Here is a 20,553-nt window from a genome sequence, read left to right as displayed (position 1 = left end):
TTCCTAATGTAGCTGGGGGTGGCCTTGAATTTCTGGCCCTCTTGTCTCCACTTCTCCAGTAGTCAATGACAAGCATGCACGACCATGCCCAGGTGTCTATGTGGTGCTAGGGATCGAATCCATGGAAGGCCTTGTGCATCCTCAGTGAGCATTTTGCCACCCAAACCGGATCCCTAGTCTACAGCCTTTTGGATCCTTTTGTTCCGATGTCATTGAGTGTGAACTCCGCACCCGGCTACACCTCAGAGGACTTCCCTGGGCTCCCGTGGCATTATCTGCAAAATGGATAGGAGAGCAGAACACACCCAGGGTTGCCGATATGTAAAGGAGCTGGGGCCGGGCCAGGCACTGTAAACACTCCACTCCTTATATACACAGGGCACTGCCTGGCACACTCCTCCTTCCTCTTCCCTGCCAGGTGCTTGACAGCCACCCTGGAAGAACAAGAGAGGTCCCTAAAGGTGCCCTGGGATGCAGAAGAAACCAGAGCCTGGAGTGATGGGGGCGGGGGGCGGCACAAGGGGGGTGCCGGGGGTGGGGGCTGCTGCTTCAGAGCACTCCCCCAGACCAAGAAATAGGTGTCTGCCCACCACCTTCCAGCCCTCCCTGCTCCTGTAGCTCACATCTCCAGGGTAGGAGTGGGAGGTGGTCTCTCTGGGAGGAGCTACCTTCCTCCCACTCTGTGTGGGAGTAGGTGATCTAAGACTGAAAGCAAAGTGGTTTCTGACAGGTTTCTATTGCTGTTTGAGACAGGATATCTAACCCAGGCTGGCCTGGACGTCATCATGTAGCCCAGGCTGGCCTGGAAGTCATCATGTAGCCCAGGCTGGCCTGGAACTCCCAGTGATATTCTTTTTTTTTTTTTTTTTTTTTTTTTTTTTTTTTCGAGACAGGGTTTCTCTGTAGCTTTGGATCCTGTCCTGGAACTCGCTCTGTAGACCAGGCTGGCCTCGAACTCACAGAGATCCACCTGCCTCTGCCTCCCGAGTGCTGGGATTACAGGCGTGCACCACCACCACCTGGCTTCCCAGTGACATTCTTGCCTCAGCCTGCAGAGTGCTACCGGTGTGCGCTTCCAGGCTCTTGCAGATTTTTAGTTTTGAAAAAGAGTTCTGTTTGTGAGAAACTCCTACAAGTATCTGCTTTTTTTTTTTTTTTAATCAAGCAATTTAGAAAAACATGATGAAGACGATAGTTTACCTTTGATCCTACCCCAGAAAGGGACCTCTGTCTCGTTATCAATTAGCATCTGTCTGGACATCTTGTACATATGTAGATATTTCACTTCCTTAATTTTTGTTTTCTCCTTGGTTCTTTGAGCCGGGCCAGTTTCATGTTCCAGGAAGGTGCTTCAAAGAGAACATAGTGAAATCCCAGTTGTAAGCCAGTGGCCTTCACCTTGGAGAAGCCTGCTGTGCTTAATGGGCAGTAGGGGATGACCCACAACCTGGGCCTCTCTCCAGGGCCTCCATTGTACAAAAGAGCAACAAAGCCTCCTGAATTCTGCACAAGACCCCTTTCCCTCTGGCAGAAGAGTGGGTCCCTCAACCTGCAGGACCCGACCTCGCACCTGTGGCTTTTGGCTCTGAAGAAGCAGGCAGTCACCTGCCTTCCATCCCCCCTCCTCTTCTCTCCAGGTGACTCACAGGGGTGGAGCTCAGGGGAAACCAGATAAGGGACTGCTCTTGGCATTCCTGTGCCAGCTTGCTCCACCTGCAGGCAAAGGTATCTTCCGGGTGAGCCAGGTCACAGGGCATTGGGAAAAGGCTTTCCCAGAGGGGACTTTGGTCTCGAGCTGGTTTGGATTGACCACTTGGTTGAGGGCAGGAAGTTCTAGGCTAGCCAAGCTGTTCTTTTTAGGGTAGGTAGGGGTAGTACAGTAATTCATTCTGTCAACAACTATCTGACACCTCTTGTATGCCAGACACTGATAGTACAGGAAATAGCTGAACAAGAAAGGCTTTCGGACAGACCCTAAGTGGACATATTTACTAAGAGGGGAAGATTGGGGAGTCAGTGGGAAGGGCTAGGGGTTCCTACTTTAGATGGTATGGTCAAAGAAGGCCTTAACCAGAAGCTGCCTTTTCAGCTTAGGCTGCATGTGACAAGGAACAGCCAGTGGAGAGCATCCTAGGCAGACAGGGTGGTAAGTGCAAAGGCCCTGAGGCAGGCCACTCAAGGCTACAGCTGGAACAGAAGGATTGGATATGGAGTTTAGGGTCAGAGTTACTGAGAGGGGAGGTTTCATTGTCTGGACAGGCTGCAGGGGCATCCAGGGAGACCTTGGTCAAGATCAGCTTTTCTGTGTGACCTGGGAAAAGAATCACCTTGCCTAGACCCCTCATCTGTGGACACTCCTCAGGGCTTTGAGAGGCTCCTGTAAAATTAAGGGTTTAAGAACCCCAGGAGTGCTCAAGCCCTTCGCCTAGCTCAGAGAGAGCTGGGAGTGGAAGGTGAGCTGAGAAGCTGTGGTATCACTTATGTTGGAGGAAGCTCCTTTCCCCTAAGAAGCTCTGTCTTCTAGAACAGGTGGTGTAAGTGTGGCCTCTACCTGAGGGATCCAACCCAACAGGGGTTACAGGTTATAGGAGACTGGGCCCTTCCTGTCGATATTACTTACCATCTTGCTGTGTCAAACAATCCCACAAAAGCAATTTATAGAAGTAAAGTTTCATTTTAGCTCACAGTTGGAGGGTGTAGTTGGCAGGAGCTGAAGGCTGCAGGTCACATGACAACCGAAGTCAGGAAGCAGCAGAGGAATGAAGCTCACTCTCTCATTTCACTCAGTCTTGGATTCAGTGCATGGGATGGTGTTGCCCATATTAGGGAGAGCCTTCCCACCTCAATTAATTCCATCTAGAAACTTCCTCACATGTATGACTGGAGGTTTATCTCCTAGATGATCCTAGACGCTGTCAAGTTGACAGTCAATGTTAACTATCACACTGCCCCTTAGTCCCTGGGCCTTGGGGTGTGCCAGCAGGGGCTTCCAGCCACACAATGGACATGTGAGTCAGGCTATGTGAGAAATGATCTGCTTGGCTCTGATAGCTGGTCCAAGAACCTAGAGACATGGGCAAGGCATTTCTGGGGGCCCAGGTCAGGGTCTACATGGACCAGGAGTGTCAGTGTGGCACACTGAGTGAAGGTGTATTGCTGTGATTGGTGTAATAAAAAACTGAACAGCCAGTAGCTAGGCAGGAGGTATAGATGGGATTTTCAGGGAGAGAAAGGAAGAGGAGGAGGATGCTAGGTGTGCTGGAGACGCCAGGAGACACAGAGAGGAAACAGGAGGTACAAGATGGAAGAGCGGTAACGCCATGTCATAGAACATCGAGTAATAGAAATGGGTTAATTTAAGCTATAAGAGCTAGTTAGGAACAAGCCTAATCTATTGGCTGAGCTTTCATAATTAATAAGAAATCTTTGTGTCCTGGTAGGACAGGAAAAGACTTGATACAGTACTCATGTAGAGTTCTGAGCTAGACCTCTAAGCCAAGGCAGGCTCCACAGAGAAGGTAGGTTCGGGTTCCTGGGGCTCACCTGCAGAGAAGACAGAATTTGTAGCCAGTGTGAGCTGGATCCCTGGAGCAGAGCTACAGGAGTCCTCAGGACTGAAGGGCTTGTGGGGCTGGGAAGCCTGGAGAAAGGTCCAGTGTGAGCCTGGGAGGATAGCATGTGAGAAGGCATTGCCCATCCATGCCTCACCCCTGGGAAAGGCAGTAGTTTACCCATTTCAACAGACTAGGAGCCCTGTAGCACAGGCTAGGATGCGTAGGGAGGCAGGAGGGCTCAGCTCTTAGGTGCTAGGTTGGAATGAGGATGAGAGAGACTGTTTAGCTGTGTGACCAGAGACAAATTGGGGACAACTCTGTCTTGATGTTTGTTCTTGATCATCTGTTGAGATATGGTCTCGCTACTTAGCCCTGGCTGTCCTGGAACTCACTCTGAAGACCAGGCTGACCTCAAACTCACAGAGATCATCTTGCCTCTGCCTCTTGAGTGCTGGGATTAAGGGTGGGCACCACTATGTTTGGCTCCTTTGTGTTGTTAACATTTTAAAAACATAATTTGTGTGTGTGTGTGTGTGTGTGTGTATGTGTACACACGGCGTGCTCACGTGCCACCATATGACTTTGTGGAGGTCAGAGGACAGCCTTGTGGATCCAGTTCTCTTCTTCCGCCTTTACTTGGGTTCTGAAGATCAAACCCAGGCTGTCCAACTGGCCTGGCAAGTACCTTTAGCTGCTGAGCCATCTTGCCAGCCGCTGTACTTTGATTTTCGTTTCTGTTGAAAGGAGGTGGTTATTGCCTCTCAGAAGAGGGTGGCATGGCTAGGGTGACCCCTACAGGATGTATGGCCAAGGGTCTCACTGGATACCATGACGGCAGCCCCCTAAGCTTTTTTTCACCTCTCTGGGTTCTTGGACCAACCATGTGAGCTGGGTCGGGGGATGGGGGAATGGTACCCCATTTTACAGATAGAAATACTGTGGCCTGAGAGGGGAAGTAAGGGACTTGTTTGTGGCCACCTTTCATATCTGCCTCTGAGATGAGAGCTTCTTTGTCAGGCAAACAGTGACGATTGTGTGTTTCCTTTTCTCCAAAAGGGACTTTCTCACCTGTGTGTCTCAACCGGCAAGAGAAATCAGTATTTGTTTTGTGAGGAGGAGGAAAACGGTCTTGGCAGAGGAGTGTGTTTTTCCATTAGAGCCTTTCCACTTCCTGCCCAGGGCAGCTGTGTGTGTGCTCCACAGTGGGTGTTGCATGTGCCTTCTAGGACGGTCACATGGCTTCTCTTTGCTGCATCCCAGCCTTCGCTGAGGGTCCACGCTTCCGGCTCATCAGCTATGCCAGGTGCAGCCGGAAGCCCTCATCCGCGACCGGTCAGAGTCCCATTGGACTCACGATGTGCCCTGGTGCCGGGCCAGGACCCTTTGTGAGCATGGGAACAACGTGGTGGGTGGGTACCCAGACAGTGTGCTGGGTGCAGTGGAGTAGGCTGCTGGCTTCTCAGACTGGGTCGCTTACCAAGGTTAGTAGTCGGGACCTTCTTGCTAGAGGCTTTCTGCACCTAGAGGTTTTACAGACCCACACAGCCATGCCTATCATCGCCAGAGCTGTTGACTGGGTGGATCTGGGGTGCCAACAGGCTGGGCCCTGTCACTTCCAGATAAAGCCACATTCACATTCACATTCACAGGGTCAACTTCTCCTGGTGAATTTTTTTTTCCCCTTTTGGTATTTTTGAGGCAGCATTTCTCTCGGTAGCCCAGGCTAGCCTTAAAATTGTGGGAATCCACTTCCCTAGTATTGGGATTACAGGGATTCACCATCCTTGTTTCCAGGTGGTTCTGATACCTGCCTACCTCCTGTCTCTAGCTCACTTCTCTGTTGGTTCTGTGGTTGACTGGAACCACTGCTGTTGGCCTGGCCTTGTGATCAGCTGATGCAGGGACTGGTGAGCTTGGCTGAGCCCTGGCAGCATGCTGAGACAGCTGTGGACTTGGGTGACCCAGGTGGGGCCAGTGGAGGTCCTGGTTATTGTCTCCTCAGGAACTCTGATGTCTGGAGGGACATTTATCAGAATTGAGCTTGGGGGCCCAGAGGGGTGGCCACAGTCACAGTCACTCAACCCTTAACATCCCCTGGGGGAAGTGTGTGTATACATTTTCACTGGACCAGCCTAGGACCTGTTTCTGTTTCCGGTTTCTGGCTGGTTTTTTCATCCCCGCCCGTCCCCCGGCCCTTTAAAACAGGGTCTCATGTAGCCCAGACTACCCTGGAATTTGCCATGTAGCTGAGGATGACCTTGAATTTCTGACCCTCCTGCTTATACTTCCTGAGTATTGGGATCAAAGTGTGCATCGTTGTGCCCATTTGTCTGGTGCTGGGGATTGAACCCAGGCCGTCTTGCATGCCAGGCAAGCACTCTACCCATGGAGCTCTGTCCTCAACCCCCAAAGCCTGATCCTTTGCAGCCAGGAAATCCCCCTGTGCTGTCCTGTGTCTGCTCAGCTCCGCATCCTCTTCCATTGTCTTTGTGCGGCTAACAATGAAGAGCTCTTCCGCCTGCCACCCCCAGCTCAGCTGCTTTCTAGACTGGCTTGCTTTTGCAGCCCCCTGGGAGCAGATGTTTGTCCCTGCCGTGCTCCCGTGAAGAGGAGTCCGGGAGGCCCCAGGCTGGCTGGTTACTTAATGCTTGCTGCAGGTAGAGGCATTGTTCTTCAGGGGACACTTCTTTCTGCTCTCTCCCTCAGTCACTCATCAAATATTTCTCGGGCATCTGGGAGTTTTTCGGTCCTCTGGAGGCTGGACTGGAAGACCCTGGGTGCTAGAATAGGAGTTGTGGTTCCCTGAGGCAGGGGCTGCTGCTCCACCAGGGAGGCACACCGACCACAGTCCAGTATGGGAAAGGAAGGAGCAGGCAGAGAGCCCAAGTGATAGAGGCCCCTGGGCTGGGTCCCTTCAGGCTCCCTGGATTTGCAGGAAGCAGAAGTGGAGGCAGTTTCACTGTCCTGAAAATGGTTTTTCATTTTGCATTTTTTTTTTTTAAGAGGATATGCCAGGGCGTGAGAACTCATGTTCCTGGGGAGGAAGGACAGCCTTCAGTGGAGACAGTTGGCCTGGGAGCTGGGAGAACTGGGTCACAGCTGCTGACCAGTGGCTAATTCACTGTGTGACCTTGTGGGAGAGCCCTGCGCCTCAGATTGCCATCTGCAAATGAGGGAGGGGGGTTGGGCCAGATAGGTCTCTGTCTGCTTACTGCTAGTAGCCACACCACGGTGTGGTGTTCGATGAGGTGCTCCATGTGTGTATGAAATGTGGCATGCATTCAAGAAAATAATTAGGGGTGGGGGGTGGGGGTGGGGGAGTGGGGAGGTGGTGGTGGGGGGGTGGTGGTGGTGGGGGTGGGGGGGTGGTGGTGGTGGTGGTGGTGGTGGTGGTGGTGGTGGTGGCGGCATCATACACTTTTAATCCCAGCATTCAGGAGAGGCAGGCAGATCTCTGTGAGTTCGAGGCCAGCCTGGTCTACAGAGTGAATTCCGGGACGGCCAGGGCTGCACAGAGAAACCCTGTTCGAAAAACCCAAATGAATGAATGAATGAATGAATGAATTGAATGAATGAATGAATGAATGAATGAATGAATAATAAAAATGAAAATAATTAAGGGGCTAGAGAGATGGCCTAGTGGGTAAGGGCACTTGCTGTGCTCCTAGAGGACGTAGGTTTGGTTCCCAGCACCCACACTGGGTGGCTCAGCATGGCCTGTAACACCAGCTCCAGAGGATTATGTCATTCTCTTCTGGGCACACCATGCATGCGGTGGTACATACATACATTCAGGCACATACACATCAAACAAATCTTTTTTTTAAATATTTTTATTTTATAATTAATTTAATTTTACGTATCAGCCATGGATTCATTCCCCTGTCCTCCCTCCTCCCCCAACTTTTTTTTTTTTTTTTTTAAGAAAACAATTAAATACCTTGAGTCTTTGATTTCATAGGTGTTGGTTGGGTTAGGTCAGGGACTCTTCAGATTATATATATGTATATAGACACACATTTATCGGTAAGTACAAGCAGCTACTAGCCAAAGCGGACATGGTAGGAGACCAGCTGGGGCTTGGCATGTCACATGGACATCCTCAGTGACTGCTTCTGGCTCTTCTCTGGGGACTTTGTTATTGTACCACCTTTGCTCAGAATCCTGCCTCGTGTTTGCGTCTTCGGCTCTAATTTTCTCAAAGCGGAGGAGGAGGAGGGGGAGGAGGGGGGGGGATTTAAGGTGTCAGGCCATCCTCTCTCTGTCCCCCCATCCCCACCCCTTTGCCTTCCTGCTGCTCTCTTGCCTCAGCGTCTTGTTTTCCAGCCGGGAGTGTAATCATGTAATTGGGGGGAGGTTCCCGTTATAGCCGTACTTAGCTCCAATTAGCAGTTGGTGAAGTCTTCAGTTTGGCTATTAACTGGGACCAGAAGAGGCCACCCACCTCCGGTCCCTGGCTGACACTCCCAACACTCCTGCCAGTGCCAGTCTGTGCTGGGGCACAAGGCCTGCAACAGACTTCCTGGGAAGCCTGGGGCACGGGACTCGCTTTCCTTCTTCACGTTTTATTGTAAAATAATCAAGCTTAGGAGTAGAGTGAAAGAATGCTGAAGTACGTAGCTTGAGTCACCACCCAGAGTCAGGAATTTTGACATTTGACCATTACAGAGGAAGTTGTACACCGTGGCAAGTCTCTCCAAGTATGCCAGGATGTATTGTTGTTGTTGTTTAGTTTTTTGAGACAGACTCTCTCTATGTAATCCCGACTGTCCTGGAAATTGCTATGTAGACCAGGCTGGCCTTGAACTCACAGACATCCTCCTGCCTCTGCTTCTGAGTGCGTGGCTTAAAGGCCTGCACCACTATGCCTGACCACCAGGATATATATTTTAAAATGTTCTTAAGTCTAAGCACACCATCTTCAGCTTCATATTAAAAGTGCTCCGATTGTGTCTAAAATGTTCCCCAGACATTAAAAACAGAAAAACTCAGAAGTCAGCACCACAGTCCCTGAACTGCTACTGGTGTCCCTTTGACCAAAGGGTCCCCGAGCATCTGGAAACAGTCCCTCTGATCATTGCTAGGCACATCCAGGGTCTCCGCCTCTGCTCCGAGCAACAGGCAGTCTTTGCCATGGCTCCCCGTCAGCATCCTTGACCAGCTACAATACAAATTTTAAGGCCGGGGACCTGCTCGGATGCTCATCCTGGGTAGCCCGGACCCTCTCTTCACCCAAGTGCCCCCTTCCCTGGCTACAATAGTTAATGGCTTCTCCCGCTGTGACTGTTAAGTGAGCTCCTTAGCCTGTCATGTTGACAATAGAGTGGGGTGCAGAGTGAGGCCACACAGGGGCCCATTGAGTCACCCTGGTGACATCCCACCTATTCGTGTACCTGGTGGTTGATGGCTGTGGAATTTTGGTGGTTGATGGCTGTGGAATTTTGGTGGTTGATGGCTGTGGAATGTAGAATAGGATTTGCCAGAATTACTTTTCCACTGTTGTGATGAAATGCCATGACCAAAACAACTTCTAGCCAGGCGGTGGTAGCGCACGCCTGTAATCCTCCTAAGCACTCGGCAGGCAGAGGCAGGTGGATCTCTGTGAGTTCGAGGCCAACCTGGTTTACAGAGCTAGTCCAGGTCAGGCTCCATAGCTACAGAGAAACCCTGTCTCGAAAAACCAACCAACCAACCAACCAAACAAACAAACACAAAAACAAAAACAAAAACCCCCAAAACTTCTAGTAGGAAGAATTTAGGTTGGGCTTGTGGCTCCAGAGGGTTAGGGTCCTTGACGGCAGAGTGGAGGAAGCTGGCTGTAGTCGGTAGGAGCAGCAGCTGAGAGCTCACATCTCAACCCACAAAGCCTTCTGAAACCCCAAAGCTTGCCTCCTCCTGTGATACACTTCCTCCAGCAAGGCAGTGTCTTCTAACCCTCCCCAAATAGCCACCAAGTGGGGGGATCAAGTATTCAGATGCTGGAGACTTACTGGGATATTTCCTTCAAACACACAGGACTCTTCCCTCTTCCTGATAGTTAGTAACCTTGGACGGGTTATAAATTGGCTGTAATGGGAATGTGTTTTGTTTTGTTTTCTTTTTTCTGACCTCTGACTTAGGTTTTGAGATGTGTGCATGGTGGTGGTCATGCTGCATGATTACAGGAAAGAAGGGACATTTATTGAGCACCTGCTAGATGCCCAGAACTTTGGAGTGACATTTTGACTCTGGGGCACTGTAGTTACTCAGTCAGCTGTGAGCTGACATGGCTGACCACCTTCCCTATGGCTTCTGTGGGGAGAGCGTGGTGTGTGGAGAAGCCACCCAACTTTCTGTACATAGACTTTTGGGACACGCTAGTTAGTCCATTTAGGATATGTGTGCAGGCTGTGTTGAGGGCACAGTGGTAGGTATGGCTGCCTCCTGCCACCACGCCAGGCACGTATTTGTGGACTGATCAGAGGACAGAGTGAGTACAGTTAGTGTTGCCACCAGTGAGGGCTTCCTCTGTTGGCTGTCATAGACTTTGAGAAGAGCAGAGAGATCCCTTTTACCCAGTGAACTAAGAAGCATTCCCAGGGGAGGAGAGCTCAGAGCTGAGCAAAAAAGTATGGTTGTTTTTTTTTTTTTTTTTTAATTTTTTTATTTTCCAGAAAAGGCCAGGCTAGTCTTGAACTTCTGATACTCACTTGGCAGGGGTGGAGACCGAACCCAGGGCTTCATGCATGCTTAGGCAAGCATTCTGCCAACTGAGCTACATCTGTAACTTATGTTGACTATTTTCTGTTTCTGGCTGCCTGGGTGCCCTGGGCTGGAGGGGAAGGTAGTTGTGGGTTGGGTGGGAAGGAAGAAGGTTGAGTCGCAGTGGTTTGGCCCAAGGGTGTGTCTGTGAGGTACCCCCATCCTAAAAGGTTCTCATCCCTGGAGTCTCCACACTCCTATCCCAGAATTCTCCATTCCTTTTCCTACCATCAGTATAGCTCTGGTCCTGCACCTGGCATGCTCCTGCAGTGGCCTGAGTGGGGGACTTTCAGTCCCCAGGGCCTGATGTCCAAGGTACACTCCAGGGAGCATGACCTTCTGCTCTCTTGGCTTCATGACAATGAGCTATCAAGGCAGAGAGGAAGTGGGTTCTTGGCAGCCACCATTATCCAGGACCATGGGGACCCTTCCAGGGAGGCAGGCGGAGGGCTGGAGAGGGCAGAAAAAGGAACGGGGGGGGGGGGGGGGGGGGGGGGGGGGGGGGGGGGACGACACACAACATACAGACACACAGCATACAGGGAGGTGACTTACTCTGCCCCTCCCCCACCGCTTCCCATAACCATTTCCATGATTTTCACGTTCAGGGTGAGTGAGTCACTCTCATCCACAAGCCTCCAGGGCTCCCGTCCAGAAAGGGGACTACAGAGTCTTCAGGCAGAGAGAGGAGCATCTCATGCTGTGTCCTCTCTCAGACTTATCCCTCCCAGGTACAAAACTGTTGTCAAACTCAGTGTCTCCTTCCAGGCTTACTCCAGTGGACCCTCCCTGGACTCCCCAAGGAAGAACAAATTGCTGTGTCTTGTCTCAGTATCCTGGTGGGTCCTGCGACTCCCACCTGCCCATCCTGGCTGCACTTAGTTGTCTGTCGATGGCGGATCGTGATTAAAAATTCCACTTCGCCCTGGCTAGACTGAAGAACTGGTTTTACAAACCTCCCAGCTTAGCTCCCTCACTCTCTGGAATGCACCCTGTGCTGTGGGGAGTCTTCGGAATCAGCTTTCTGCCAACAGGAGGTTAGATAAGGATGTGTACCCTGCTTCCTAGATGTGCACTCCGCATGTTTTGCGAAGGCCACAGCTCCCACCCATGGGCCAACTCAGGAAGGCTACAAAATACCCCCTGAAGTCTTTCTCTAGTGTAGGAAAGCCCGAGGGAGGAAAAGAGCCCTTAAATAAGGTGGACACAAAGAGAATGCACAAGGCAGGCAGTTGTAAATGCCTGTGATTCCAGCCCTGGCAAGGTGGAGGCAGGACGATAAAAGGGAGGCAGGCTAGCATGGGGACTAGCTTGGTTACCAGGACCCTCACCTGCATGGAACTGCCCACACAGTGAAATGGGTTTCTCCATCCCTGCTAGTCAGCAGTAACTGCCCCTTTGAGAAGAGTTTCTACTTACCTATCTAGTTAAGGGGATGTGGGGGTGGGGCACGGGGGTGTGGTGTGGTGTGGTGTGGATCTGGTCTGAACTAGTTTTGGGTGCATTCACGGTGAGTCAAACTGTGTTCTCCTAAGGAACTCTTAGGAGAATCCCCTATTGACCATCTCATGCTTATTAGCATATTTGGATGTGCATATGATTAAAATCAGATGTGTCGTGGAAAGGGCCATGTGCAGTCAGCAAAGGCATTATAACCCAAGCCTGTCAGTCAAAAGAGAAGACTACATGGGCTGCTCCTCTTAGCAACTAAACTTCTTCTCTTGGACCCCATCAAAGGAAGCCTCAAAAGAAAGCCAGGGCCTTTGAGTGCCCACGGTGAAACGCGACAGCATACCTCGTCTGCTCTATCACTTTGCTTTTGAATGACAATTCCTTGCTTCTTTGCAGTCTGTTTTTGCTTTTATTTTAATTATTTGATTAAGACACTGAGAACCCAGAAACACGTAATCTAGACATTAACCACTGGTAACAGGAGTTCAAGGTTATCCTCAGCTATGTTGTTAGTACTAGACCAGCCTGGGCCATGAGACCCTTCAATAAAATAAAATAAAATAATAAAATAAAATATAAAATAATAAAATAAAATAAGAGGCTGGAGAGATGGATCAGTGGTTAAGTGCACTGGCTGCTCCTGTAGAGAACCCAGGTTTGATTGATTGCTTGTACTCACATGGCAGCTCACAGCCACCTATAACTCCAGTTTTTTGGGGCTTTTGACTCCCTCTTCTGGCCTCCTTGGGCACCAGGCACATAGGTGGCACACAGACACACATGTAGACACAACACATAAATACATTAAAATTTTTAAAAAATGCTGTTTGTGGCTTTTCCCCCCCTCTTTGACAGGTAAGTAACAAGGCCCAAAGTGAGGATATTCCATGGCCAGGGCAGGCCCAGAATTGCCAGTTCCTGATCCCTTTCTCTAACTGCTCCTTCCTGTCCCCTATGGAAGGGAGCCTGGCATAGAAGCCAGGGGAGACACGCTGTATTCCATCAGTGACAGTCACTGATACTGTAAGATGCCTCCATTTGTAAGACTGCAGAGGATACTCCAGTTAGAAGCAGTATTAGTCAGTGCTGTGGTACTCTAACAAGTTACCTGAGCCAATCACCTTGTAAAGAGGAAAGGTTCATTTGGGCTCACTGTGTCAGGAGTTCCACGCCATGATCTCTTGGCTCAGTTGCTTTGGGGCCTAAGATGAGGCAGTCCTTCATGGAGCAAGCACAAGGTAGAGAGAAGCCATGCACCTTGTGGCCAGGGAAGTAGCAAAGAGGAAGAGGAAGAGGCTAGGGGTCAATTGTTCCCTTCAAGGGCGTGCCCCCAGTGAGCTGAATAAAGAAAGACTTCTGATTTGGCCCACCTCCTCAAGGCTCCACCAGCCCTCAGCAGCTCCATCCCAGGGAGCAAGACTTGGGCCTCTAAGGGATACTTGGTTGGTTGGAAAAAAGAAAGACTTGACTTTTCCCTGTACCCCGAGTTCAAAGACTCCCTGAATCCATCCACAGGGCAGACATTTTCTTTCCCTCCCCCTTTCCTCCCCCATCCCAGTCTTGCTCCCTATCTGATTTGGATTCCTTGTGCCCTCGTGGAGCCTAACAGAGTGCCTGGAACACAGCAGGAGCCTGTTATGTGCTTTAGGATTGGAAATGGACCTCTCTAAGTGGAAAGCTCTTCCAGCTGGTGGTGAGCCAGCCAGGCAAAAGCAGACACATACTGAGGACATGCAGGTGCTGGGGCATCACACAAGATGACTTGTTTCCCAGCAGCTTCCAACAGCTGGGCCTGTCTCTGCCCACAAGAAAGCTGAGTGCCAGGCCGATTCTGAAAGGACCCAGTTCACGCTGAACAACAGGGCTCCTCCACAGAAGGGCAAAGAGGCAGCCTGGTCTCACAGTCTGAGGCCTGGCCCGCAGACTGCAGGCAGTATGTTTTTTTCCCCACCGTGTCCCCAAATGGGCATGGCCTGTGCTCCTATCCTTGTGCCTGTTTAGCTGAAGTTGTCCCGGTTGACAAATGGGCCGTTTGCTTCCTGCACTGGGGTTGGAGTGGCTGGCTGCCTGGGGCAGGGCTATAATTAGCGAAGGAGCGGACCAGATTGCCCGCTGGCGTTGACCAATAACCAGATGGATAAATCGATGTCATCAGAGATGTAAATATCACTTGGAAAGTTTTAAGTTCCTGGGAAGATTCATGCCTGCTTCTCGCCATGAACAGCGCTGCTCCGGACACCTGTGGGAGGAGCCCGGGTTAGCCTGTGCCAGGGTGGCGACCATGTGAAGGATGACACCATCTTTGGCTGACCAGGAGAGATGGGCCTATGATGGTTTGGTGCGTGATGGTGAGGGAGTCCGGAGGCCTGGGCTTTGGCATCCGCTGGGGCAGCTTTGCCCAGGCTTTGGTGGCTAGAGCTGGTGCTACCGGCTAGACTGGCAAGGAAATGGTAATGACGTCTGATGGGGAAATGTGGTGAGACCAAGAAGAGGTTGGTTTACTGCCAGCAAGACTGTCCTGGAGTGGTCCCAGGGCTCCAGGGAGCTTGTAAAAATAAAAGAATCCACCCATCGTCCATCTGCAGAGGGCTGAGATTGGCTCTGTCTGAAATTGTCCCATAGCTCTGGGATTTAAGGGATAGATTTAAAGGTTGAGCAGAGGCTTATGCAGGAGGGAGGGGTGGGGACAGGCCTGAGGGCTGGGACTGGGTAGGAGGGTAGCGGACAGAGGGGAGAGATCACGGCCTAGAGCCCTTCCTGGCGGAAAGAGGAACTTTTAACAACAGGATGTCTACAACTTCCAAGAACATATGGAATCAATTCTGGAAACATTAAAGTAGATGAGCTGTACAGTTCAGGGACAGGGTGAGGGTCAAACTTTTCACCAAAGGATGAGATAAAGCCCCACCCCTCCTGCTGGCAAGAACCTGTGTCCCAAATATTTGATTCCTTCCGTGCCTGGGCTCTGACAACTGTGCTCTGAGGAATGTCATCATTTGTGGTGGTTTGAATGTTTGATCCCCAGTTGGTGAACTGTTTGGGAAGGATTAGGAGGCATGTCACTGGGGGTGGGCTTTGAGGTTTCGAAAGCCCATGCTAGGCCTAGCCTCACTCTTTCTGTCAGCACTTGTGGATAAGATGTAAGCTCTCAGCTACTGCTCCAGCACCATGCCTGCCTGACTGCTGCCATGGTCCCTGTCATGACTGTGCCAAGCTGCAGGTGTGTCAGGGCTGACCCTCCAGGGCTGACCCATCCAGGGCTAACCCATCTAGAGCTGACCCATCTAGAGCTGACCCATCCAGAGCTAACCCATGCAGAGCTAGGATGCTGTGAGCAACCCTTGGGCATGGAGTCAGAAGGGGACCTGGCTTTTAGGCAGGTGCTCACCAAACACTTCAGACTCTTTTTTTTTTTTTTTTTTTTTTGAGACAGGGTTTCTTTGTAGCCTTGGCTGCCCTGGAACTACCTCTGTAGACTGGGTTGGCCTTTTTAAACTCACAGAGATCCACTAGCCTCTGCCTCCCAGGTGCTGGGATTAAGGGTGTGTGACTATTCCCAGCATCGTACAAATTGGCTTTTTTTGGTTTTTGGGTTTTTTTATTTTGTTTTTTGAGACAGGATTTCTCTGTGTAGTTTTGCACCTTTTCCTGGAACTCGCTTTGTAGACCAGGCTGGCCTCGAACTCACAGAGATCCGCCTGCCTCTGCCTCCCGAGTGCTGGGATTACAGGAGTGCGCCACCACCGCCTGGCTATGAATTGGCTTTTTAATGTCTGCCCACTGTATGTCTCAGAGAACCCTGGTTGCTGAGGCCAGTCTTGCTTAAACCATGCTCTGGGTTTTATAGTGCCTCTCACCAGATAGCCTATAGTTACTCTTTCTCTATCAAGGGTATAGTTTATTTCAGTGGATGCCATTTTCTTATAGGGAGGTAGGATGTGTGTGTGTGTGTGTGTGTGTGTGTGTGTGTGTGTGTGTGTGTGTGTCTGCCTGCCTGTCTGTCTGTCTGTCTGTGTTACATCTGTTGCCTAAATGGTAATTTTGATCCCTTTGCCTACAGTTTCTCTGCTTTGGCCAACTTGTTCGTACGGAGCTGCTGGCTGATTCTGTCCATGCCATTAGCCTCCTGGTCATGCGTACGTACTGGAAAGACTTTCTTTTTAGACCAGGAGGTGGGTCTCAGCTGTCTTTGCAAACCAGGAAGACTCAGCTTAATATCTAAGAGGACGCTGGGTCCAAGAGACCTGGTTTCCTGGTAATGCTTTCAGCTGTTTCTGTGTCTAGTCGGTGTGACTCCTGGTATCCCTGCCACTTTTCAGTGCTCAGGCGGAAGCAGGCACTTCCCTTTCCATAGATAGCCTTGGTCTGTGATACGATGGTCTGTGAGGAGCCTCTTATGGCCACTGAAAGGCTGGAAGTCAGTCAAGGCAGCCTCTGTGTTCTCTAGATGTGGCCCCTGGGCTTGCCCAGTCCCCAGCATAGCTCACCAACACAGTCAATACTGTCCCTCACTTCTCTTGCTTTGGACGTGGCTTCTGCTACTCCTCCATGCTTTCTGTGGACTGGAGAAGTCTATAGATCTAATGTCCTTTCTCCTGCCCTCCAGAATGCAGAGCCCTGATGCCAGAATCCTTGCTTGGACAGACTTGGGGAAAGCGATGTCTAATCCAAACCTTGAGATCTGTGGGAAATTGCAGCCCAGGCTTCTTCAGCAGACACAGGGTATCAATGCTGGCCAGATTTCTTTAGTATCAGGACTGCCAGGGTGACAGGGGTGCCCTGAACTGTCAAAAGACTACCTGTCCTGGAGATATGTCTAGGGGGTCATGGGAATAAACAGTTAAAAAAGAAAAATAAAGGCCAATGATGAGATAGCTCACTGGGTAAAAACCTGAGTTATCTGAGTCCAGTCTTGTGACTTCCACATGTTTCTCATCCCCAAATAAACAAATAAATATAAAACAAATTAAAAAATAATGTATATTTCATACCAATAAGTACAAATCCCAGAGTTGCGGTGCATGCTGTAATCCCAGTACTTGGGACACAGAGGCAAGAAGATTACAGTTTAAGGTCACCCTGGGCCACACAGCAAGTTCAAGACCAGCCTGGGCTACATGAGACCCTATATCAACAAAACAAACAAGTTAAACACCCCCTTCCAACATACTAAGAAGCACAAAGGGGAAAAATAAATCAGGAAAAAAGATATAAGGAGTTTCATGGGGAGGGATCCCCGCTCCATCATTAAAGAATATTTTTTATTAGTTTGTGTGTGTGTGTGTGTGTGAGAGAGAGAGAGAGAGAGAGAGAGAGACAGAGAGACAGAGAGAGAGAGAGACAGAGAGAGAATATGTGAGTCTCTAATGTAGCCCAAGCAGGCCTGGAATTCCTAGTTCTTCCACTTTAGACCCCCGAGAGGTGAAAATTACAAGCATGTAGACTATAACAATCGGGGATTTCCAGTTTTTTTTTTTTTGTTTTTTTTTTGTTTTTTTTTTTTAGCTGAGGACAGAACCCAGGGCCTTGGCAAGTGCTCTACCACTGAGCTAAATCCCCAACCCCTCCAGTTTTTAATAATGTGGCCCCACAAGGCTTCATGGAGCTGGTGATAACTGAACACACACAAAGGATCTGGGGGACTGTGCTATAGAATGTCAGGGGAAAAGCATGTTCTGCCAAAGGGGAGCAGAAGGCCATGGGGTGAGCCCGTGTGTGATTGACAGCCATGAGGAGCCTGGGTTCTCCTGGTGGGAAGTTACACCATGTGGCTAAGTACATACCATGTCTCAGTGTTAAAATGCCAAGAAAGGGAGATCACACTTAGATGCCTTAGAAATCTCCGCTGTCCTGACATTCGGCCTTCTCTGTGGTCATTCAGAAGGGAAATTCCTTGTTTATGAGACTGAGTGAAGTGTCTGCTCACTGAGCAGCTGGAAAGTATCCCCGGAGTGGCGAGCCTGTTGAGTATGCTTGACAGTGACCCTGTGCCCCCAAGTTTCTAGAATGCTCATCTTTATTATCTCATGAAAACCTTTCAGAAAGCTGTGGGGTGAGCAGGAGTGTGTTCATACCCATTATACAGATGAGAATGTAGATTCCCGGCCACTGTCCCAGAGCTGAGACAAATCCACGTTCTCTGACGCCGCAGGAAATGGCATTTCCTTGGTCCACCAGCACTGTCCTGCTACACTTGGTGCCAGTCTTCAGGGGCTGTTATAACACACTACCACAGATTTTTTTTCCCCCTCATACCTTGGTGGGTCGACGCCTCAGAAGATCGAGTTGTTGACAGAGTTCTCTTCCAGGCCCTCTCCTTGTCTTAAGGATGGCCGGCTTCTTCCTCCTGTGCGTCTCTGGTGCCATCTTTCTTCTCCCTTCTTTTCAAACAGGATCTTATGCATCCCAGGCTGGCCTCAAACGTGCATGTAGTAGCCAGAGATGTCCTCAAACCCCAGTTCTCCTGCTTTCTCCTTTCAAGTGCTGAACTGCCAGCTGGTTTATGTGGAGCTGGGAATTGAACCCAGGGCATCCGCGTTCTAGGCAATCCTCCCAGCCTGTAATCAACTCATTCTTCCAAGGACAGCACTTGTAGTGGATTAGAGCCACCTTCATGATGATCTCATTGTAACTTAATTACTACCTTCAAGGCCCAACTCTAAATATAGTCACATCCTGAGGCACTGATTTGTGGGGAAACAGAGTGGAGCCTACAACATCGGCTCTCGTGTGCAGTTCCTTGGGCGGCCCATGTCTTGTGACTGGTACCACAGTTCCAGAGAGATCTTTTGAGTCAAGTCAAGTAGCTGCCTGACATCTTCCTCCTCCCTGCCCCACCCCCCTATTAAAGACAGGGTTGCATGTAGCCAAGCTGTCCCCAAACTTCCTGTATGGGGACTAGGAACTTCTGAACTGTCTGACCCAACTTTCTACATGCTTGGGTTATAGGTGTGCACCACTGCCCCTGGTTATGTTCTGTAGTGGGTCAAACCTAGGGAGGGCCTCCTTCATGCTAGGCAAGCACGCTCCAACTGAAGCATTGCATCTCCGCAGTCCCTCACCTTCCTCTTTTTTTTTTTTTGTGCAGCTGATTGGGGGCCTGGTCCTGTCAGTGGGGATCTACGCAGAGGTCGAGAGGCAGAAATACAAAACCCTCGAGAGCGCCTTCCTGGCCCCGGCCATCATCCTCATCCTCCTGGGGGTGGTCATGTTCATTGTCTCCTTCATCGGGGTGCTAGCTTCTCTCCGGGACAACCTGTGCCTTCTCCAGTCGGTAAGTGCTTCCTCCCAGCCCTAGGATGGAGGGAGTGGTTCTTGGTGCCTCTAAGAAAGCAGAAGAGCCCGTCACTCTGCCCCAGCCGGTCTTTCACACAATCCAGCTGCCCCAGAACATTTCCTGAATCAGCCACTGTGGCACAATGGTCTGGGTCCGCCCCAGCTACCTCACAACAGCACGTATGTACATCTGACTTGGATACTGCTGTTCCCGAGATGCTATGGTCTCTGTAATTCCCAGCTGTCTGTGACAGTCAGCTAAGAGCAAGCAAAGCCGGGGGATGGGATGATGAATCTTCAGCTCACGCAGCCAGCAAACCTGTGGGGGCCAAGGATCCTCACGGCACCACCAGGCAAGGCTGGGCGGTCTATTTCTCCACCCCCAGCAGGACTGCTCCTGCTTTCCATCTTCAGGCACAGAATCTTTATTGCTTTTGAGTCCAGGGTGTATTTCTTGGACACTCTGGCCAGAGTCCCAGTACACTGGAGTGCCTGGCTCAGATCACATGACCATCAGGTGGAGCGATGTTGTCAACACAGCCCCTGTCTTTAGCTGAGGGATGCCACCCCAATGCTGGGGACACTGGGTGTGAAGGCCCCTGTCCTCTGATGCATGTGTGTCTTCACCTCACAGCCCCCAGCATCCCTCTGATGGGGTAGCTTTAGAGTCACACACATGCAGGCTCTTGGGACTGCCCAAGGCTGGAAGTTGCTAGCATCAATTTGGTCAATATCTTTCCTCGGATAAGGGGATGAAGTGTGTGAACTCCAAACTTCAGGCCCTCCTTCCCTACTTGGTTGAGTAGGAAGCCCTTCTGAGCTGTTTGGGGGCCGTGGAGACGCAGGGATTGGAAGTGCTACCTAGGCCTGCCCCCTCTGGCTGTGTTAGAGGCGGTGGCGGGGGGGGGGGGGGGGGCACTCTAAATGGGGAAGGAGCCTACTGTTCATCTAGCTGCCATTGAGGGACAAATATGAGGAGTGTCTCCCTGGAGCAGCTCAGCCACTCTCTAGATTCAAACATTCTTGAACATAGTCCTGTGTTCTCTAGGAGGGGTGGCAAGGTCCATTCAGGGAAGACTACCACCTTATTATGCTTGATCTTAGCGCAGGCGAGGAATCTTTTGAGCCTTCTCTCTGTTCCCCACCACCACCCCGCGATTCCCCTGAACCTCTGAATCTTGTTTTCCAGTTTATGTATATCCTGGGGATCTGCCTCATAATGGAGCTTATTGGCGGCATAGTGGCATTGATCTTCCGGAACCAGGTAGGCCTGTGGGTTCATCATCAGCCATGCGTGTATTGAGCACCTACTGTGTGTGTCTTGGGCTTTACCCAGGGTGCTGCCAGCCAGGGTAGATAGATGGTTTCTTGGAAGTGACTAAGAAAATGAAGTTGGGTGACCTTGGATAATCCAGACCATGCAGCACTGTATCATGCATGGGAAGGGGCTGAGTAGGCCGAGGCAGGAGGAACCACTGGGCGGGCCAGCAGAACAGCGTGGATTGGTGTCTGCTTGGCCTGTGGGGTAAGG

The 20,553-nt window shown here is 50.6% G+C and overlaps 1 protein-coding gene across 1 annotated transcript in view; it reads left to right on the top strand.

Annotated features, from left to right (window-relative positions):
• The window catches only part of Tspan15 (tetraspanin 15), a 48,248-nt gene that overhangs the window by 11,341 nt on the left and 16,354 nt on the right, over positions 1 to 20,553 (top strand). Inside the window, exons 2-3 of the mRNA XM_036168396.1 lie at positions 18,835 to 19,020; positions 20,212 to 20,286. Coding sequence (XP_036024289.1) covers positions 18,835 to 19,020; positions 20,212 to 20,286 — 261 coding nt within the window. The remainder of the gene's footprint in view (positions 1 to 18,834; positions 19,021 to 20,211; positions 20,287 to 20,553) is intronic.

Source organism: Onychomys torridus, chromosome 18 (genome assembly GCF_903995425.1).
Source record: "Onychomys torridus chromosome 18, mOncTor1.1, whole genome shotgun sequence".
Taxonomy (NCBI): domain Eukaryota; kingdom Metazoa; phylum Chordata; class Mammalia; order Rodentia; family Cricetidae; genus Onychomys; species Onychomys torridus.
This window is presented reverse-complemented; position numbering and strand designations above follow the sequence as displayed.